Source organism: Chiloscyllium plagiosum, chromosome 4 (genome assembly GCF_004010195.1).
Source record: "Chiloscyllium plagiosum isolate BGI_BamShark_2017 chromosome 4, ASM401019v2, whole genome shotgun sequence".
NCBI lineage: Eukaryota > Metazoa > Chordata > Chondrichthyes > Orectolobiformes > Hemiscylliidae > Chiloscyllium > Chiloscyllium plagiosum.
In genome coordinates, this window is record NC_057713.1 from 101,040,591 (window position 1) to 101,057,847 (window position 17,257).

Here is a 17,257-nt window from a genome sequence, read left to right on the forward strand (position 1 = left end):
TATTTGCCTGGCCTGTCACCATGCTCATATAACCTTTGCTTTGTGAAAGTAAGCTCCTTCTTTGCTGTCTGCGTGAGTATGAAATTCAATGCAGACCACAGCACCATAATCCTCTGTAGCTTGACCATCGAGGGCCTGTCAAAGTAGGCCTTCTCGGCTGCCTTCAACCGTGTTTCAAGGAGACATTGTTGCTCACCCTTCTGCCGCTTCCTACTGGCAGAGTAGGAAATAACTAACCCCCTGGCATAGGCTTTGGCAGTTACCCAAAGGACAGACGGGCTACTAACCAAGCCTAAATTAATGATTAGGAACACCCTTAATTCCTTAGAGAAGTACTCCACAAACTTATTATCCTTAAGGACAAAAGGATCCATTCGCCAGTGCCTCGGACTCACTATAATGTCCTTAATCTTAACCAACAAGTACACTGGAGTGTGATCAGAGATGGTAACATTACCAATTGTACAAGATACCACCAAGTCCAGGATTGCCATGCGGGTCAGAAAAAAAATCAATCCTGGTGTGACACCTGTGTGGATTAGATAAAAATGTAAAATCCCTGCCTATAGGGTAGAGACGCCTCCAGACGTTCACCAACCCTAACTCCACACACAGATCCACTAATTGTTTAGTTTGTACAGAGGGTATTGAGGGGCATTTGCGCAACTTATCTACTGTGGGATCTATGAGGCAGTTAAGAGTTTAGAGAATGCATCTACCAGAAATTTGAGGGGATGGGCCAGAGGGCAATAAACATTTAAAACACCATATTCTTCCCTGTTTATCAGGGCTTTGAGGATTACAAACCTCCAGTGTGTGTCTTTAACACACTCTAGTAACTTAAACGGGAAATTCCTCCAAACCAATATAGCCACTCCCCTACTTCTGGTATTAAAAGATGAAAAGTAAACCCAATCAAAGCCATTCTACTGTAGTTTCAAATGCAAGTGTGTCTCCTATAACAAAGCAATATCCACCTTCTCCTTTCTAAGACTCAAAAGTACCTTCTTCCTCTTAATTGGTGAGTGACTCCCCTTGATGTTCCAGGTACACCAATTAATCAAGTCATTAACCTCCAGCAGTAAACCTTCAATGTTTAAAGTCCAGAGAGGAGGAACCCGATCCACAATCCTTAGTGTCACAAGATCCATCAAACATTAAAAACTACATGAACTAAAACCACTACAGTTAACAGACCTACAAAGCTATCAAAGATTATATACAACAAAAAACCAAAAAGCAAACCAATATATAAAGCGCCAACAGTGCTGAATAGGGGAGCTCATCCCCTGCCCAAAAAGGGCAACTACCCATCCCAAAACCCAACTTCCCATCCCGCTGCGAATACTGCAACCAGGGCATTTAAATACCTGAACTGGGTATAAACTGCCCATAAGTAGGCATCTAGCCATCCCAACCGTTTTCCCTCCTCCTAGCTCAAGCCACACCACAAACACAAGCAGAAAAGAAAGAAAATACACGATGGAATAGCAATGTGAATAAGGATTTTTATTTTTACACAAACAAGGGGTAAATACCCCACCCATCCTTTGGTATAACTTAACTTAGAAATTGAATCTACATATCTCAACCATCACCAAACATAGTATAAACCAAATTATTACCCATAAAAAAAAGTCCCAACTGGACTTCCTCTGTTTTTTTTAAAAGAAAGAAAACAAAGACATACCCAAATAACACTGCTATTTGTACATACTAAGTTGTTCAGATTAGGTTAATTTGTCCACAAAGTCTCTTGCCTTCTCCGACGTGTCAAAGAGATGTACGGATCCATTCCAGATCCGTACTGGAATCCAAGCTCAGTGAGTACTGGATCCCAAGCTCTCTCAGTCTTCTCTTGACACCGTCATAGGATTTTATTTTTCGGATCACCGCCGCTGAGAAGTCCTGGAAGAACATGATCTTATAGCCCTCGTAAATTATGGCCTTCAGAACCTTCCCCTGGATTCTGGAAGCTTCCACGATTCTCGCCTTATCTCTATAATGACGAAATCACACCAAGAGAGGACGAGGACGTTAGCCCAAACCTGACCTCTATGCTGTGCCTTCTCGATCTTCAAGCCTTTCATTCCAGCCTCCAAGTTAAGGAATTTCAACAACTAGTCCTCAATAAATTCCACCAGCCGGTCACCTTCCTTATCCTCTGGCAGACCGACGATCCGAATATTTTTACTCCTGCCCCTGTTCTCAAGATCATCTACATGGTCAAGCAAATTACGGACCTGTATCTCCAAGGCTTTGATACTATCCTTGGAGGAACTAGTATCAGCTTCTTCTCTAGGTCTACCAGCTGCTATTCATGCTTCTGTGGCATGATAGAGATCGGGGCCAGCTTCTCCTCTATCTGCTCACCCAACATCTCGCGAGATTTTGCGAGCTCCTTCACCAGGGCCAGGTAGATAATTGAATCCAAGGATCCTGCAGGCTGGGCCATGGGCCTCCCTTCTTCAGCATTCCTAGGCAGTGAAAACACAGGTAAGTTGGTTTTCCACAATTTCTTGGGACTCCATGACCTTTCCAGAGACCCAGGATATCACAATGGTCTGAGTTGGGTGGGTTAGACGTTCGTCCCACTTGTGCTGCAGTGTGGAACTCTACAACACAATCCTTCTAGATTGCCACCATCTTGGATCCCCCGAATTCCAAGATTTTGACCTAGTGACACTGAAGGAACAATGGTATATGTCCAAGTCAAGATAGTGAGTGTCTTGGAGGGGAACTTGAAGATGGTGTTCCCATGTATCTGCTGCCTTTGTCCTTTTAGATGGAAATGCTCATGGGTTTGGAAGGTAATATCTAAGGATCTTTTGTGAATTTCTGCAATGCTCCTTGTAAACAGTACACACTGCTGCTACTGCATGTTGGTGGTGAAAAGAGGGCATTAATATGGATGTGATGCCAATCAAGCAGGCAAAAGTGAGTACTGCAGATGCTGGAAACCAGAGTTTAGATCAGAGTGGTGCTGGAAAAGCACAGCAAGTCAAGCAGCATCCGGGGAGCAGAAAAATCGACGTTTCGGGCAAAAGTCCTTCATCAGGAATCATTTTCAATTTTCCTGCTCCTCAGATGCTGCCTGACCTGCTGTGCTTTTCCAGCACCACTCTGATCTAAACTCTGCCAATCAAGCAGGCTGCTTTGTCCTAGATGATGTTAAACCTCTTAAGTGTTGTTGGATCTGAACCCATCCAGACAAGTAGGGAGTATTCCATCATACTCTTGACTTGTCTCTTCTTAATGTGGACAGGGATTAGGGAGTCAGCAGGTGAGTAACTCGCCACAGTTTTCCTAGACTCTGACCTGCTCTGTGTTGATGAGACAAGCCCAGTTGAGTTTCTGGTCAATGCTAATGCCAAGCATGTCAATAGTAGGGGATCCAGTGATACTAATACTATTGAATCTCAAAGGGGGGCAGTGGTAAGAATGTCTCTTATTGGAGATGGTCGTTGTCTGGCATCTATCTGACGCTAAATGCCAAACTCTTTTGTCCTTCTTGCCATCTTCAAGGAGATGATAATTGTTTCCCAAGTTTCCAGTACAAGTCTTGAGCTTTCAAGCTTCTAACACAGAGACTGGGCTGACAACTTGGCAGTTTACGCAAAACACCAGTCAACTTGGTTTGTTACTTCCTTGAAAAAGTTGAGGGGATTATGAAACATCATCCTCATCATATTTCATGCCAGGTCTATAAACCCTTGGGCTAGTATTAATAATCAATTTGCACTGTTTAACATTGAATTGCCATAACACAAATAGGTCTGCAGTCGCCTGTATTTTTTTGAACATTGTACTAGCCAATCTCACACACTAGGACCTCCACACCTATTGACTAAATCAGTAGTGCCACTGCCTCACAATTTTCCTTCCTTGTGCCTGGTATAAATGTCCTTGAAATTTATTTTGCATTTGAATGTATTTAGCGTGATATCAACTTTCTTCACATTCATCTTTACTTTTATTTGGGACTTTTTTTTGCAGAGGACCTTCTGAATGTTGTGCTTCCTCAGTTCCAGCTGTGTGATGCTCTTCTACATCAGAAGTGCTGTACAAATGCAAGTGTTTGTACCATTAATGGTTCTCAGTCCTGTCATCATGTTGTGCTATTGAAAAATCTTCATGCTTCATATTTATCTTCAGTTGGTATCTTTTCCCCTCTGTCTCTGCTACTTTTTAAATTGTTTCTCCACTCTGAACTACCAGCATTGCTGATTACAAGTAGCTAGTATTGTGTCATGTCTACAGGTATAAAATCAGTTGATTGCTGGCCAGCAGACATTCTCATTCTGATGTGTTATTCTGTTTCAGGTGAGAGTTGGAATACATCCATGTGTCATTGAAAGTAGCACGGAGAATGAACTTCTATGTCAGATAGATCCTGAGGGAGCGATGGATGTTGGCATTGCAGCTCTAGTGTCCGTGACAGTCTATAACCTCGGCACAGCTATCAATACAGTAACCAATGAATTGAGTCGTCGTTTTATGCTGCTTCCTCACATTGATGATGTTAGCCCCAGTGTTGGGTCCACAATGGGAAAGACCAGAGTAACCATCACTGGGTCAGGATTTGGAGCTGACCTGAGCGCTGTCAGGGTCCAGTTAGCCAATGTGCTTTGCACGCTGGTTTCTGCAAACTGCACACATGTCATCTGTGACTCTTCAGCTTCTATTGCCTCTACTGGGATTGTCACACTTTCTGTCCATGGCATCCCAGCGGTGTGTAGTGGCACCTGTGACTATTCCTACACAGAGAGTGCAGCACCAATCATACTGAATGTGTCTTCTACACTCCTGACTACAGTTTACACAGAGCTTACTATAAGTGGCAGTGGATTTGGGAACAGTGTGGATGAGGCTTTCGTCCATATAGGAAATGCCAGTTTTGTTCCAAATGATGTTTCAGACATCAGCATGAACTGCACAGTAGGCCCCGTGCCTGTTGGCAAACACACACTCAGGGTTTTAACATTAAGTAAAGGTCTGTCACTAAGAGGGATTTCCATCACCAGTGCTGCCAGAGCTTCCCTCTCTCCAGCATCAGGAGGTATCCATGGTGGTACCACATTGTTAATAACAGGAAATGGTTTTATCCAGGATGAAACCATTGTGATGGTTCACAGATCTCCATGCCACCTTCTTTCGGTCACTCCAGGTGAAGTTAAGTGCATCACTCCCGCTGGTCCCCCAGGCACTGTCGATGTAAAGATTATTGTTCGTTCTACAATGTATCCTGTCCTTAACTTTACCTACAACCAAACAGAGACTCCAGAAATTCTAACTGTGTCTCCAGTAACAGGTAAGAAGTTGTCAGAATTTGATCTCCTGATACGTTTCTGAAGTACAACCTTAACCCCAGAATGGGGGGTTTGTCCTTACACTCCCTCTAAAACAAGCACTCCTAATACAAATAGTCCTTCTAGTATAAACACTCCTTCTTCCACCAACACAAATCTAACATCAGCACATACACACTAACGCAAGCTCTCCCTGTAACCTGAACACACATTCTCACACTAACACTCGCTCTCTCATGAACTCTCCCTCTAATACAAACATTTCCACTGACATGAACTCTCCTTCAACACAAAATGCTAAGATGGTCTTTAATTCTTCGACTTCACATCCCTGTAGGCTGGCCCAACACAGTACCATACTGGGATGGGGGTGGTGGGGGAGCAAGGAGCCAGGTCTCAAATCCATCCCAGTCAGAATAGATTTAGGCCCATGCTGTTTACACCAATTTGATCGACACTAGCCATAGCTGACTAAACCAACTGGTGGCCAAGCGAGATAACAGCAACTCTCAGTCGCGATGGCAACATACACTTTTGCACACATGGTGTAGGTGAGCTATGGATGGTGAGGACAAAGATCCAATTCCTCACTTTACCACGAACACTATCTTTAACACGGACCTCCCCTGAACTTGGACCCTGGTTTTAATACCACATTTACTCTACAATTAGCACTCAGTCTAACATTAATGCACACTTGAACAGGAAGTCTTTCATTAATAATAACATTCTCTTTTAACACCAACGTTCACTTTAACACGTGATACACCATATCCTTGTCAGAGGGAGGTCATGACTCCAAATCTGGTGGAATTTTTTTTAAGGAGTGACCAAGTGTTTGGATGAGCGTAGGACATTTGATGTAATTTATCTCAATTTCAGCAAGGCCTGTGACAAGATCCCATATGGAAAACTGAGAAAGAATGTAAAAGCTCACAAGACGAAGGGTAACTCGGCACGTTAGATTCAAATTGACTTAGTTACAGGAAAGAGAAAGTGGAAGTCAGAGTCTGCTTGTGTAACTGAAGCCCTGTGTGCAGTGGCTTAGCACAGGGGTCATCGCTGGGTCCACTATTCTTTGTGATATCCATGAATGATGTAGCTGAGAGTGTGGGGGGAGATAATACATCAATTTGACGTAAAAATTGATCAGGTGGTTGACAGTAAGGTGGAAGGTGCTAGATTATAGGAGGTTATAAATAGAAAAGTCAGATCATTGGCAGAGGATTCTAACCCTGATAAATGTGAGGTGGTGCACTTTGGAAAAGGAACAAGACAAGAGTGTACTCAATAAATGGCAAGAAATTACAAAACTCAGAGGAACAGAGAGTTCCTGGGATGCTTGTCCGAAGGTCCCTGAAGGTGGTGGGACAATTGTAATAATATTGTTAATAGTATTAACAAAGTTAATAGTATAGTTAAGATGTCATGTGGGACACTTGCTGTTGTCAGTTGAGCCATGCTTTATAAAAACATGGAAGTTATGTTGAAGCTGCGTGTAACTTTGTTTAGGCCATGGAGTACCATTGCTCATCCTGGTCACCATATATAGGAAGGATGTGATTACACTGCAAGAGACACAATGAAGATTCATCAGGATGACTGGAATGGAGCACTTTAGCTATGAAGAAAGACTGGACAAGCTTGGATTGTTGCCTTTTGAGAAGCAAAGGTTGATAGGGGACGTAATTAAGGTGTATAAGATTATCAGGAACATGGTCAGAGTGAGTAGAAAGCAATTGTTCCCTTTAGTCAATGGGCTAATAATAAGGCATAATTTTACAGCAACAGACAGGAGGTGTTAAGGGGATTTGAGGAAATATTTTTTCACTCACAGTGCAGAATGCATTGTTTGGGAGGGTATTTGAGGGCAGGACACCTCACAGCCTTTTAAAAATACTTGTATGAACACTTGAAGTGTCATAAGATTCAAGACTATGGGCTGGAAAGTGGGATGAGTGTAGATATATTTTTGGTGGTACAGACTCAGTGGGCTGAAGGGCCTCTTCTATATTGTTATGATACCATGATTCTGTTTAGTATGGACACTCCCTTTAACACAGTCAAAGGGTCAAGTTGTTTGATATAATCTGAGAGCTCATGAGTTGTTCAATCTACATCCTTGGTATCACATTGTCAATGAAACTTATACCATATTACTCATTACTCAAGTAGTCCTGATTATGCTAAAGATTAGACTGGAAACCAAATTATGAAGTCTGGATCATATGTGATTCATTAGTGTGTGCTGGAAGCTATGTATATTCAAACACAAGACCCTATTTTTGTAGGCAAAGGATTTGTTCATACGTTGCAACTTTAATATTGTGGAAAAGGTTATGGAGATGACCTGCTCCTGCTACATTCCCCAAGGCAATGGCCTGACCAACCAAAGTCTACCTACCTGGCCCTAGTTAAATCAGTTAAGATTGACAGTTAACATACCCTGTTGTAACTCCAGTGATGATCCGATCAATCAGCATCCTGTTGTGTATAAATGGATATTCCTTTCTAAATTTGGTTTCTTGTCAGTCCTAATGAGTACCTGGCAAAATGCTTCAATTTTGTGTCTGTTTTAACAATATTTAAGTTACCAAGTAATTGCCTGTGCAAGAGGCTGGATTTGAAGGAGTGCAAATATCTTGAAGGACCCTAGGGATGGCAAAAAAAGTAAATAGAATTTGTAACACTGAAATTAGCTATCCAGCCCAATGGATCAATAGATTCTACACAAGCTCCTTATAACCAGTTCCATTTCATCCCATTAGCATTTCATTCCACTATTTTCTTGCTCATATACATCCCCTGAAATACGTCAACACTAAAGATTCTCAGAATTCTTTCCCTACTGTTTTTAGGTGTAAGTGAATCAACAATCACCATCGTTGGGTCTCGATTTGGATCTTCTGCCTCTGACATCACTGTCTCAATAGACAATGTCTTGTGTAAAGTGACCATGATGAATGACAGTTGCGTTCAGTGCATTGTGGGACATCATGCTGGTGGCACATTCCCTATTTTTCTGAAACACGAGAGGTGGGGATACGCATTGTCTGATCTGTCCTTTCAATACGAACTCAATATAAACAGTATCTTTCCAACTGAAGGTAAGTACGGAGTTAGAATTCTCTTCACATTTCTTTGGTACCTTTATGGAAACAAGAAGACAATTGGATTGAAATGGTTCGTTGTGGAAGGGTGCAGTAGTACTGTTGTTTTGTTCCAAGGTTAATAACCCATGGAAGATAGTCAACATATTTATTCTGATAAAGCTGTATCAGTGAATGTGATCTTACAGTTGTTGGGTTGGAATACAATTCGATCTGATTGTTCAATGTAATTAAGGAAAGAAAATCTGTCCTCCTCATCCAGTCTGGACCTACATGTCTTGACTCATGTTTCACATTAATGTGGTTGACTTCAAACTGCTCAGATTTGTTCTCATGTATCACTCAGTTGTACCTCCACCCCTAAGAGAAATTTAGGAATTAGTTATAAATGCTGGCTTTGCCAACACTAATGAAGTATTTTAATGAATCAATGTGTAAATCAACTGTGAGAGAAACAGATCTACAAGAGTGTTGTTTTGGTCCTTAATCTGTTAGTTTTGTTGATCTCGCTTGAGACAGGATGCCATGTTTCATCTTGATGGCCCTGTTCTATGGAGAGAAGTCCCTTGTTCTGCTTTTTCCTATAAGCTAATTAAATGACATGAGAAACGGTAACAGAAGCAGGCCATTCAGCCCTTCAGTTTTACTCAGCCACGTCTGATCTGATTGTGGTCTTAATTCCAGTTTCCTGCCTGTAATCCATAACTTCTGACAGTCTTCTTGATCAAAGATCCATCTATCCCAGTCTTATATCTTCAATGGCCCAGCTTCCACTGCACACTTTGGAAGAGATGTCCAGATACTAATGACCCATGTGTAAGAATAGGCTCAAATTCTACAGGAATTTACATGCGTCCAGACTTCAGAACAGAATCCACCATTTATAAGCAACATCTATAACCTACATTAAATCACAGTCTTTATTTGTATTAATTCAAATAACAATAAAAGACTGCCAGGATCTAGGACGTTATAAACACGTTATATTTGCAAACTTATCAGTATTAATTAGGTTTTAATTTTTTTCTTCCTCATATACAGGAAGCTTTGGTGGTGGCACATTGCTAACAATAAGAGGCATTGGATTTGACCAACAAAAATCCAAAGTGTTTGTTTGTGATGGTGAATGCAAGAAGATGCCATCAGCCTCCACTTCCAGAACTCTGTACTGTCAGGTGCCACTGCATAATGGTAAGCATTAGTCAATAATTGTATTTGGGTTATTGAAGTGAGGAGACAGGTAATGAAAAACAGACTTCATCACTGGAGATAGGTTGCCCAGCTTCTTCAACCCCTTTTGGTGCTATAACAGTCTCCGTGCTAGGGTGACCAACTATGATTGGTCATACAGGTGGAGACTTCATCACAGTACGTCCCACTTCCAGTTCTTCACCCCAACACTCTCGCTATTGATTGTTGTACTTGGCCATCCTCTGAGCAACCTGACCTCTGACATTCAGTTGGCTATTGAAGAGCAGTTTCCAAATGATTGGAGGTCTTTCAACTTCATTTTTTCCATATTTTTTAGAAATAATAAATAAAAGAATAAGAAAAGGAAAACAAAAACAAGACGTGGGCGGAATCTTAACAGGTTCTGTGATCTATGATGAAATGAGTGGTAGAATTAGGTGAGTCATTTAGCAAGGGCCATTTCAACATCAAGATCAACCAGATGCGTTTTGTACTCTTTTCTCAAGCAGCATGTCAAGATTCTCTCTCAACAGCAGTGAGTTCCCCACTGATGCTCATTATTGTATGTTAAATAGCTTGTTAACAGCCAACTCTCTATGGATTGCAAACTTACCAAACTCATCATACAAATTAGCCATCAGGAAAACACAACATAGAAGCTAGAGCAGGTACTTGGTGGGTTCAACTCGCTTGTTTTAAAAGACCTGTGTGTTGGACAGGGCGCATTCTGGCCTTGGTCAGGTTCCTTGGGTACCAGCAATACAAACCCCACATCCACAGACATTGACATCCAGCCTCTGTGAACTGTCATTCATGTTTCTAACCTATTCATAGGGATGTTTCTGTACTTCAAAACTGCACCTGGGGCTGCATCAGTAACTAACATGATAATGCTACAGCAAGAACTTTGTGCTCAGGTGGAAAACGCCAGCTTGTGGACTGGACCAGACTGCATTTCTGGGCTCTTTGCTGCTGTCATAGTGCTCACTCTACCTGGATACTGTCAGCATCCCTGCCGTGCAGTACCTCACCTTCCCTTTTTCGTGTTTTGCCCCCTCAGCTGGGAATACCAGGTTCATTTTACTACTATCTTGCCATGCCATTTAACAAAGACCGATAAAGCCAGGAAGCTTGTCACAGTCGTCTGTGGGCATCAGTTCAGTCATCGGGGTGAGGCAGCCTTTGCTCAGTGTTTCCTGGCACAGTAAGGGCAGCCTCAAGTACGAGACCAGGCACTGCTCAGGGCAGTCAGAGTGAAGAACCTCTGCTGATAATGGGTAATGATCCGAAAAACAGACAGCACGCCACCTGTCTTGAGCTTTCCGTCTTTTTGGGCTGTTTCGCTCTTAGAAATAGAGAAAGGGCAAATATTTTGGAAGATGAAAGGAGAGATGCATCTATTGTTGGTGCAGAAGGGGTGGTGTCACAAATGAGTGAGTAGACATTGCTGAGGACTCACAGGGTGAGTGGTGCTTCAGATTGGGGTGGGTGAAGATGAAATGTTATAGGCAATAGTGAGGGTGGTAGAACATGAGGCTTGGTGAGAGGTGAGTCCAGTAGAGGAGATAGAGTAGTGTGATGTAGCAGAAAGAGATGGTGACACGTTGGCAGAGTGGAGCAGGATGTTGATCTTCTTCCTACAGTACTGGGCACTCCTCCAGATGCCTGAGACTGCATTAACCTGGGTGGAAGCCTTGGGCTAGCGTAATCTGGTGTAATAACCTGCATTGTTGGTACTGGGAAAGAGGAAATTCTGCATTTGCACCAGCCTATCCAATAGGACCTCCAGGTGACTACAATGCTGGACTCCAATTTCCTCCTGACTGCTACGTCTGGAGGAAATGCCAGGAACTGTGCAGAGCAACTCTGGACTGCCATTTCTTGTGTGGGTGCCAAAAAAATAGGATTTTAAATATGGTGCTAAAGCTAGAGATGCCGATGAATTCTGGGGTCTCTGTGCATGATGAGTTGCTTCAAGAATGACGTGGTAGATATGATGGAAATCAGTTGTGGTTCCCACAGCGAGGGCTCAAATGTCAATTAATGTGGTGGGTTTGGTGGGATACGGCAAAAGAATCTATTGGGCCTTACAGCATGAATCATCTCACCAAATTTGATGCAACTCACAGTTTGTCACAAAATGATCAGGTTCAGCCCAATATTTTGAATGATTTTCCCCTCATTGCTCGTGGCTGATGGTCAGAGAATGATCTCGATGATAGCAACCCTAGTTTGGGAGGAGATATGAAGATGAGATCAAAGCAAAATATTGCAACTGCTGGAAATCTGAAACAAACACGGAATGTTGGAGAAACTCAGTAAGTCTGGCAGCATCTGTGGAGAAAGAAAGGATTAATTTTTTGAGTTCAGTATGACTCCTCTTAATAACGGCTTTTTAAAATAAAAAATATGCAAGTGGCCAGAATTACAGGAACACAAAGTTCTTAAGGGGTAGTAGGGCGGATTTTAAAAACAGCAGGGGATATCTCCCTCACTCAACACTACAGCAGCACATTTTCTGTTCATTATCAGCTTGTGGTTTGTGAGAGTTCACTGTGTGTAAATTGACTGTTACATTTCCAACATTACAACATGTCAAGCTACGTGACTGGCTGCGGAACATTTTGGGGCACCCTGAGATCATGAAAAGTGCTGCATCAGTGCAGGTTCTTCCTTTATGTGCCAGTATTCCATGAGGAACAAGCTTCATCCCCACACAGCTGTTAAGAATGTGAGAACATTCAGTCCCTTGATTTCCATCCCTCTTATGGTTGAATGAATTTAATTTGTTGGCATTTCCTTAAACTAAACCTCACAATGGGAGCATATTCTGGGACTTTGAATCTCACTGTTTCAAATCCTGGTCCCAAATATCCAAACAAACCTCCAATCGTATTGTGGAGATCAGCCAAATACATTTTTAAAAGAAAATGTGTCTTAAGAGTTACCATCAGTTGCTGCCTTGGAAACTTGTGAATTTATCCATTTTTAACACTTCCTTGCGCAGGTACTGACCCTGAGCTGGCGTGTGACGTGGTTGTTGTAAACGGTAATGATTCAAGCAAAGTGTCCAATGGCTTCACCTACCTATCAGCTTTGACCCCCGTAATTACAACCATTAACCCCAGGAGAGGAGGAACTGGGGGAGGCACCAAGCTGACCATTACAGGGTCAGGTTTCAGGTGAGTGAAGATCTTCATCACACTCGCAGTAACTTCTACTACCAATTATTACTAAAACAGATTTTTATATTAAATGCTCATAAGCATGGAGTGAAAATGCAGGGGTAATGTCAGTGGACTGGTAATCCATAACCCCAGGCTGACACCCAAGTACATGGGTTCAGAACCCACCATTACAGGTAATGACATTTATATTCAATCAATATCTGGAATTAAAAGCTAACCAAATGATGAGCATTGTCATCTGTCACAAAAACACTTCTGCTAACTTACTTGGTCTGATCTGTGATTCCAGGCCCACAGCTTAACTTCCCTCAGTTCTATCAAACTGCCACAAAACCCGAGTTAAGGGAGTGAAAGACCATCCAACAATGATGTAGGCACAGGAAACAAAAACAGCAAACACAGCCTCTGCAAAGTCCTCCTTCTCAAAAATATGAGGATGTGCAAAAATAGGGAGAGCTGTTCCACAACAAAAGCTTGATATAGTCATACTCAATAAATTGTCACCTGACAAATAATGCTGCAGACATCCCTATACCTGCAAATGTTCTGTCCCATTGACAGAACAGGCCTTGCAGAAGTGACAGCACCATGGTGTAGTTTTGAGTAAAGTCACGATAGTCCCAGAAGATCAGACGGCTGCTCTCTCATTAGACAGAGACGAGTGGTGGTGAGTTTAACTTGAGGGTCAGCATGTCTCAAGCACACCTCCCAAAACTCATTGATTCCTTACTATGAGGCATTTCTAACTTGCTACTTGTTACTACAGTGTGTGTATTGTCAGACTAATTACTCATATATAGCATTACATCTCCTTCAAGTTCCCGATGTAGAATGATGTAAGATCACAGATCAGAGTTATACGGCCAGGCATGTCACTCTCCAAACAAGCGAACAACTATCTTCCACCTACAGGTTTAATTTAAGATGTCAGTGAGAATTCAGTAGTAGGTTACAAAGTAGGAGATGGTGGTATAGTGGTAATGTCACTAGACTAATAATCCAAGTGGATCTGGGAAGAGATTCAAATCTCACCACAGCAAATGTTTTAATTTAAATTTAATTGATAAATCTGCATGGTAGCTGCAGTTATGACCATGATCACAATCAGTGTTTGTAGTAAAATCCAAGAGTCCACTAATATTCTTTATGGAGGGAAACCTGCTGTCCTTACCTGCAGTGGCCAACATGTGACTCCAGACTCTCAGTAATGTTGCAATCTTCGAATGACATAAAAAATCCATTCTACTCAAGGACTACAAACGTTGGCCTTTCTGGGTGACCCTCCCATTCTGTTAATGAACAAAGGCAATAAAATTAAGTGTGGAAAAGTTTTCTCTGTACACAATGTACATTATTTGAGACATGACATACCGTGATTATAGCTTAGGTCTGGCAATTCTGTGATTTTGGACGTATAGTTCCCAAAACTGGAGATTTCCTCACCTCATATCTGGATGTGTCATAAACTCATTAATGGAGATTAATTACTTATCATTACCTGGTTGGGAGAAGATAAACCAAGCGAGTTTTGAGAAGATTTGTAGCTCAGGTTGACGTTCTGGATGTAGGTATGCTAGCTGAGCTGGAAGGTTCATTTTCCGGTTGGAATGCCATGCTTCTAAGAATTCTCATGCATGTCCCTGTTTGGCTTGACCTAGGAAGGATGTGTTGTCCCAGTCAAAGTGGTGTCCTTTTCTGTATGTAAGGATACTAGTAAGAGAGGGTCATGTCGTTTTGTGGCTAGTTGATGTTCATTTATCCTGGTAGCTACAGAGACATACACGAGAATTCCTAGAAGCATGGCATTGCAACCAGAACTCTATCAATAAACATATTTACTTGGATCCCATTTACCACCCCCTGAGAAAAAGAATAGGAAAGACATCACCATAGGAAATGATGTCACCACAGGAAATGGCATCACCAACCCAAAGAAACCCAACACATAAATAGAAAGCAGGAAACACCAGCAGTGCTTCATCCGGAGGCTCCCTGAAGATGTTATCTAGTATGGTGACGAAACGTCCGAAAATGAACCTTCCAGCTCAGCGAACAAACCTACATCCAAGATAAACCTGGTCTATTTTTCTCTGACAATTCCACTGTTCCTATGCTTGCACAGGTGGTTTGGACCCAAAGCAAAACTATTTCATATTGATGTAATATCTGTGGAATTCCTAATTCCACTAGTCCTTTTTTTGTTGTTGTAATCAAGACAGATGGTTTAAAAAATCCATTTGCACTGGAACGATCTTGAATAAATCTTAAAATGCATGCATTCAAACTACATGAATGAAAACAAAATTAGTAAAATTGGGAAAGCTGTTTTAATGTATGTTATCTGTATACAATGTCAAATACCTAATGTCAGTGTAACTCTGATATAGAAAGGATGAATGTCACTTGCCAGAAGATTCAATTCTTTAACAATTTCCTGTTTATCCTCTCAGTTCAGACATAAGTGAGAACAATGTCATCATAGCTGAAACTCCCTGTGAGATACAGTCTGTGAATGAAACCAACATTGTGTGTGTTACCAGCGCACATTTTCCATCTCAACAAACTAAAGTTATCGTGAACGTACGGGGAAATGGCATTGCCAAGCTGGTAAGAGAACGTGTGTTCCCAAGGCTTGAGATCTGGACTAGTGGGGTCAAAGTGATGGGGATCGGAAGTTGAGATATTAGTTTGATACAAGGAAGTAATACCTTTCTAAATTCTGGACTCAACTCTGAACTTGGGATCAATTGTTGGCAAAGGGTGAGTCTGTCGCCAAACTGGGATTTGAAATGCCAGCTGTCCAGAATTGTTCTGGAGTCTCGCCACATTGAGGTTTAATGACTTGGCATGGCTGACATTAGAATTAGAATTAGGCTTTATTATCACATGTACTTAAGTACAAGAGTATAGGAAAAAGTGTACAAAGTTACCATTCTCTAGTGAAATCAGAACAACTGGAAGAGCCAAGTGTTTATTTTCACATTTCTTTTGACTACAGAATTGGCAACCCTGTCCCTATGAAAATGTATGGGCAATGCTAAGGATGAAAGTGATGGACAAAGAGATTCCTCTATTTATATGACAATTACATTTTATTTTGAGTAAACCTGTCAAGATGAGGGGTCAGATGCCTATAGGAACAGGCAACGTCCCTATTCATAACCTGTGTCTGAAAAAGATGGACAGATTGAAGTGACCTTGAAAAAGATATATCTAAGTTTTGGGAAACAGTAAAGGTCAATAAAACTGTCTGTATTCAACCAGAATGTTCTTTGTTTCAGGACAATGCAGATTTCAACTACATTGATGTCTGGTCCTCACGTTACACATGGGGAGGTGACACACCTCCTGAGGCAGGCTCACTTGTCGTTATCACCAGAGGGCAGACTATACTCCTGGACCAAAGTACCCCTGTCCTGAAGATGCTTGTCATTCAAGGTAATTACACTAAAACCTCATTAAGGAATCAGAGTATCACTGCACGGCCCAGGGAGCAAGGTCTGATACTGAGAAAGACTGTGCTACACCGTGCATTAGCACATTAGGCTTACCTTTACACTTCGAGTTAATGAAATGGTTACACGACAAAAAAAGGCCATTTGGCCCATTATTTCAATAGGATTGGAGTCTCCATTCTCTTCCATTTGTGAAGGTCCTATATAGAAAGAGTAATGAGCAGTCCAAACTCGAAGAACCCACAGCCATCCAGAAGACAGCTGCAGATAATTGGCTCATGGGATTGGTTGTTAAAAACAGATATAGTGTTCTGTTATAAATGAAACGGTTGATTTTATTTATAACAGCCCTTAAATATCTTCTGTTTAGTACTGAATTCTACCAAATGGAAATGTAGGAAGGACTCCACATAAAGTATGGGATGTGTATAAGGGGAAATGCAGAAGACATTAAAGCAGGCTTTCAGCCTTGAAGTGAAGCCAATGTCCATGTGGATCTTTTAATTAATATGTTTTGACAAATCTCTGGAGCTAGAGGTTTAACCATGTACATTTTTCATGTACATTGCCAGCATCTGTGTTGTCACCTCAGACAGCTTAACATTTTTTGAGAGTGAATGTTGAACCTGTACCTCATTAACAGTTGTCTACAGGATATCGGAGAGAGAGGATTGGCAGGCAGGTGGAGGATGGAGCCAGAGAGCTCCTGCTCATCCTGGCTTCAAACGTGTGATTGTAAGCTTGCCTTGTGTTACTAGTCACAGGAAACTGTGTGTGAGAGAAGGTAGGGCTCTAACCTTACTCTCCACTCTGCACCTGTAGCATGTGGTGATGAAACAAAGCATTAGTCCTTTGCTTTAGAGCAGGAACATGTATAAAACATTTGTTAGGCTACAGCTGGAGAACTGCATGCAGTTCTGGAATCCGTATTATAGGAAGGATGTGATAACACTGGAGAGGGGATTTGTACCCCCAAGAATGGCTGCAATGATATGTGCTGTACA

At 41.8% G+C, this 17,257-nt stretch overlaps 1 protein-coding gene across 1 annotated transcript in view; it reads left to right on the top strand.

The window, feature by feature from the left end:
• Positions 1-17,257, top strand: part of pkhd1l1.1 (PKHD1 like 1, tandem duplicate 1) — a 237,775-nt gene that overhangs the window by 105,205 nt on the left and 115,313 nt on the right. The window contains exons 39-44 of the mRNA XM_043689364.1: positions 4,324-5,311; positions 8,168-8,416; positions 9,461-9,610; positions 12,618-12,792; positions 15,249-15,405; positions 16,080-16,236. Of these exons, the coding sequence (XP_043545299.1) occupies positions 4,324-5,311; positions 8,168-8,416; positions 9,461-9,610; positions 12,618-12,792; positions 15,249-15,405; positions 16,080-16,236 (1,876 nt within the window). The remainder of the gene's footprint in view (positions 1-4,323; positions 5,312-8,167; positions 8,417-9,460; positions 9,611-12,617; positions 12,793-15,248; positions 15,406-16,079; positions 16,237-17,257) is intronic.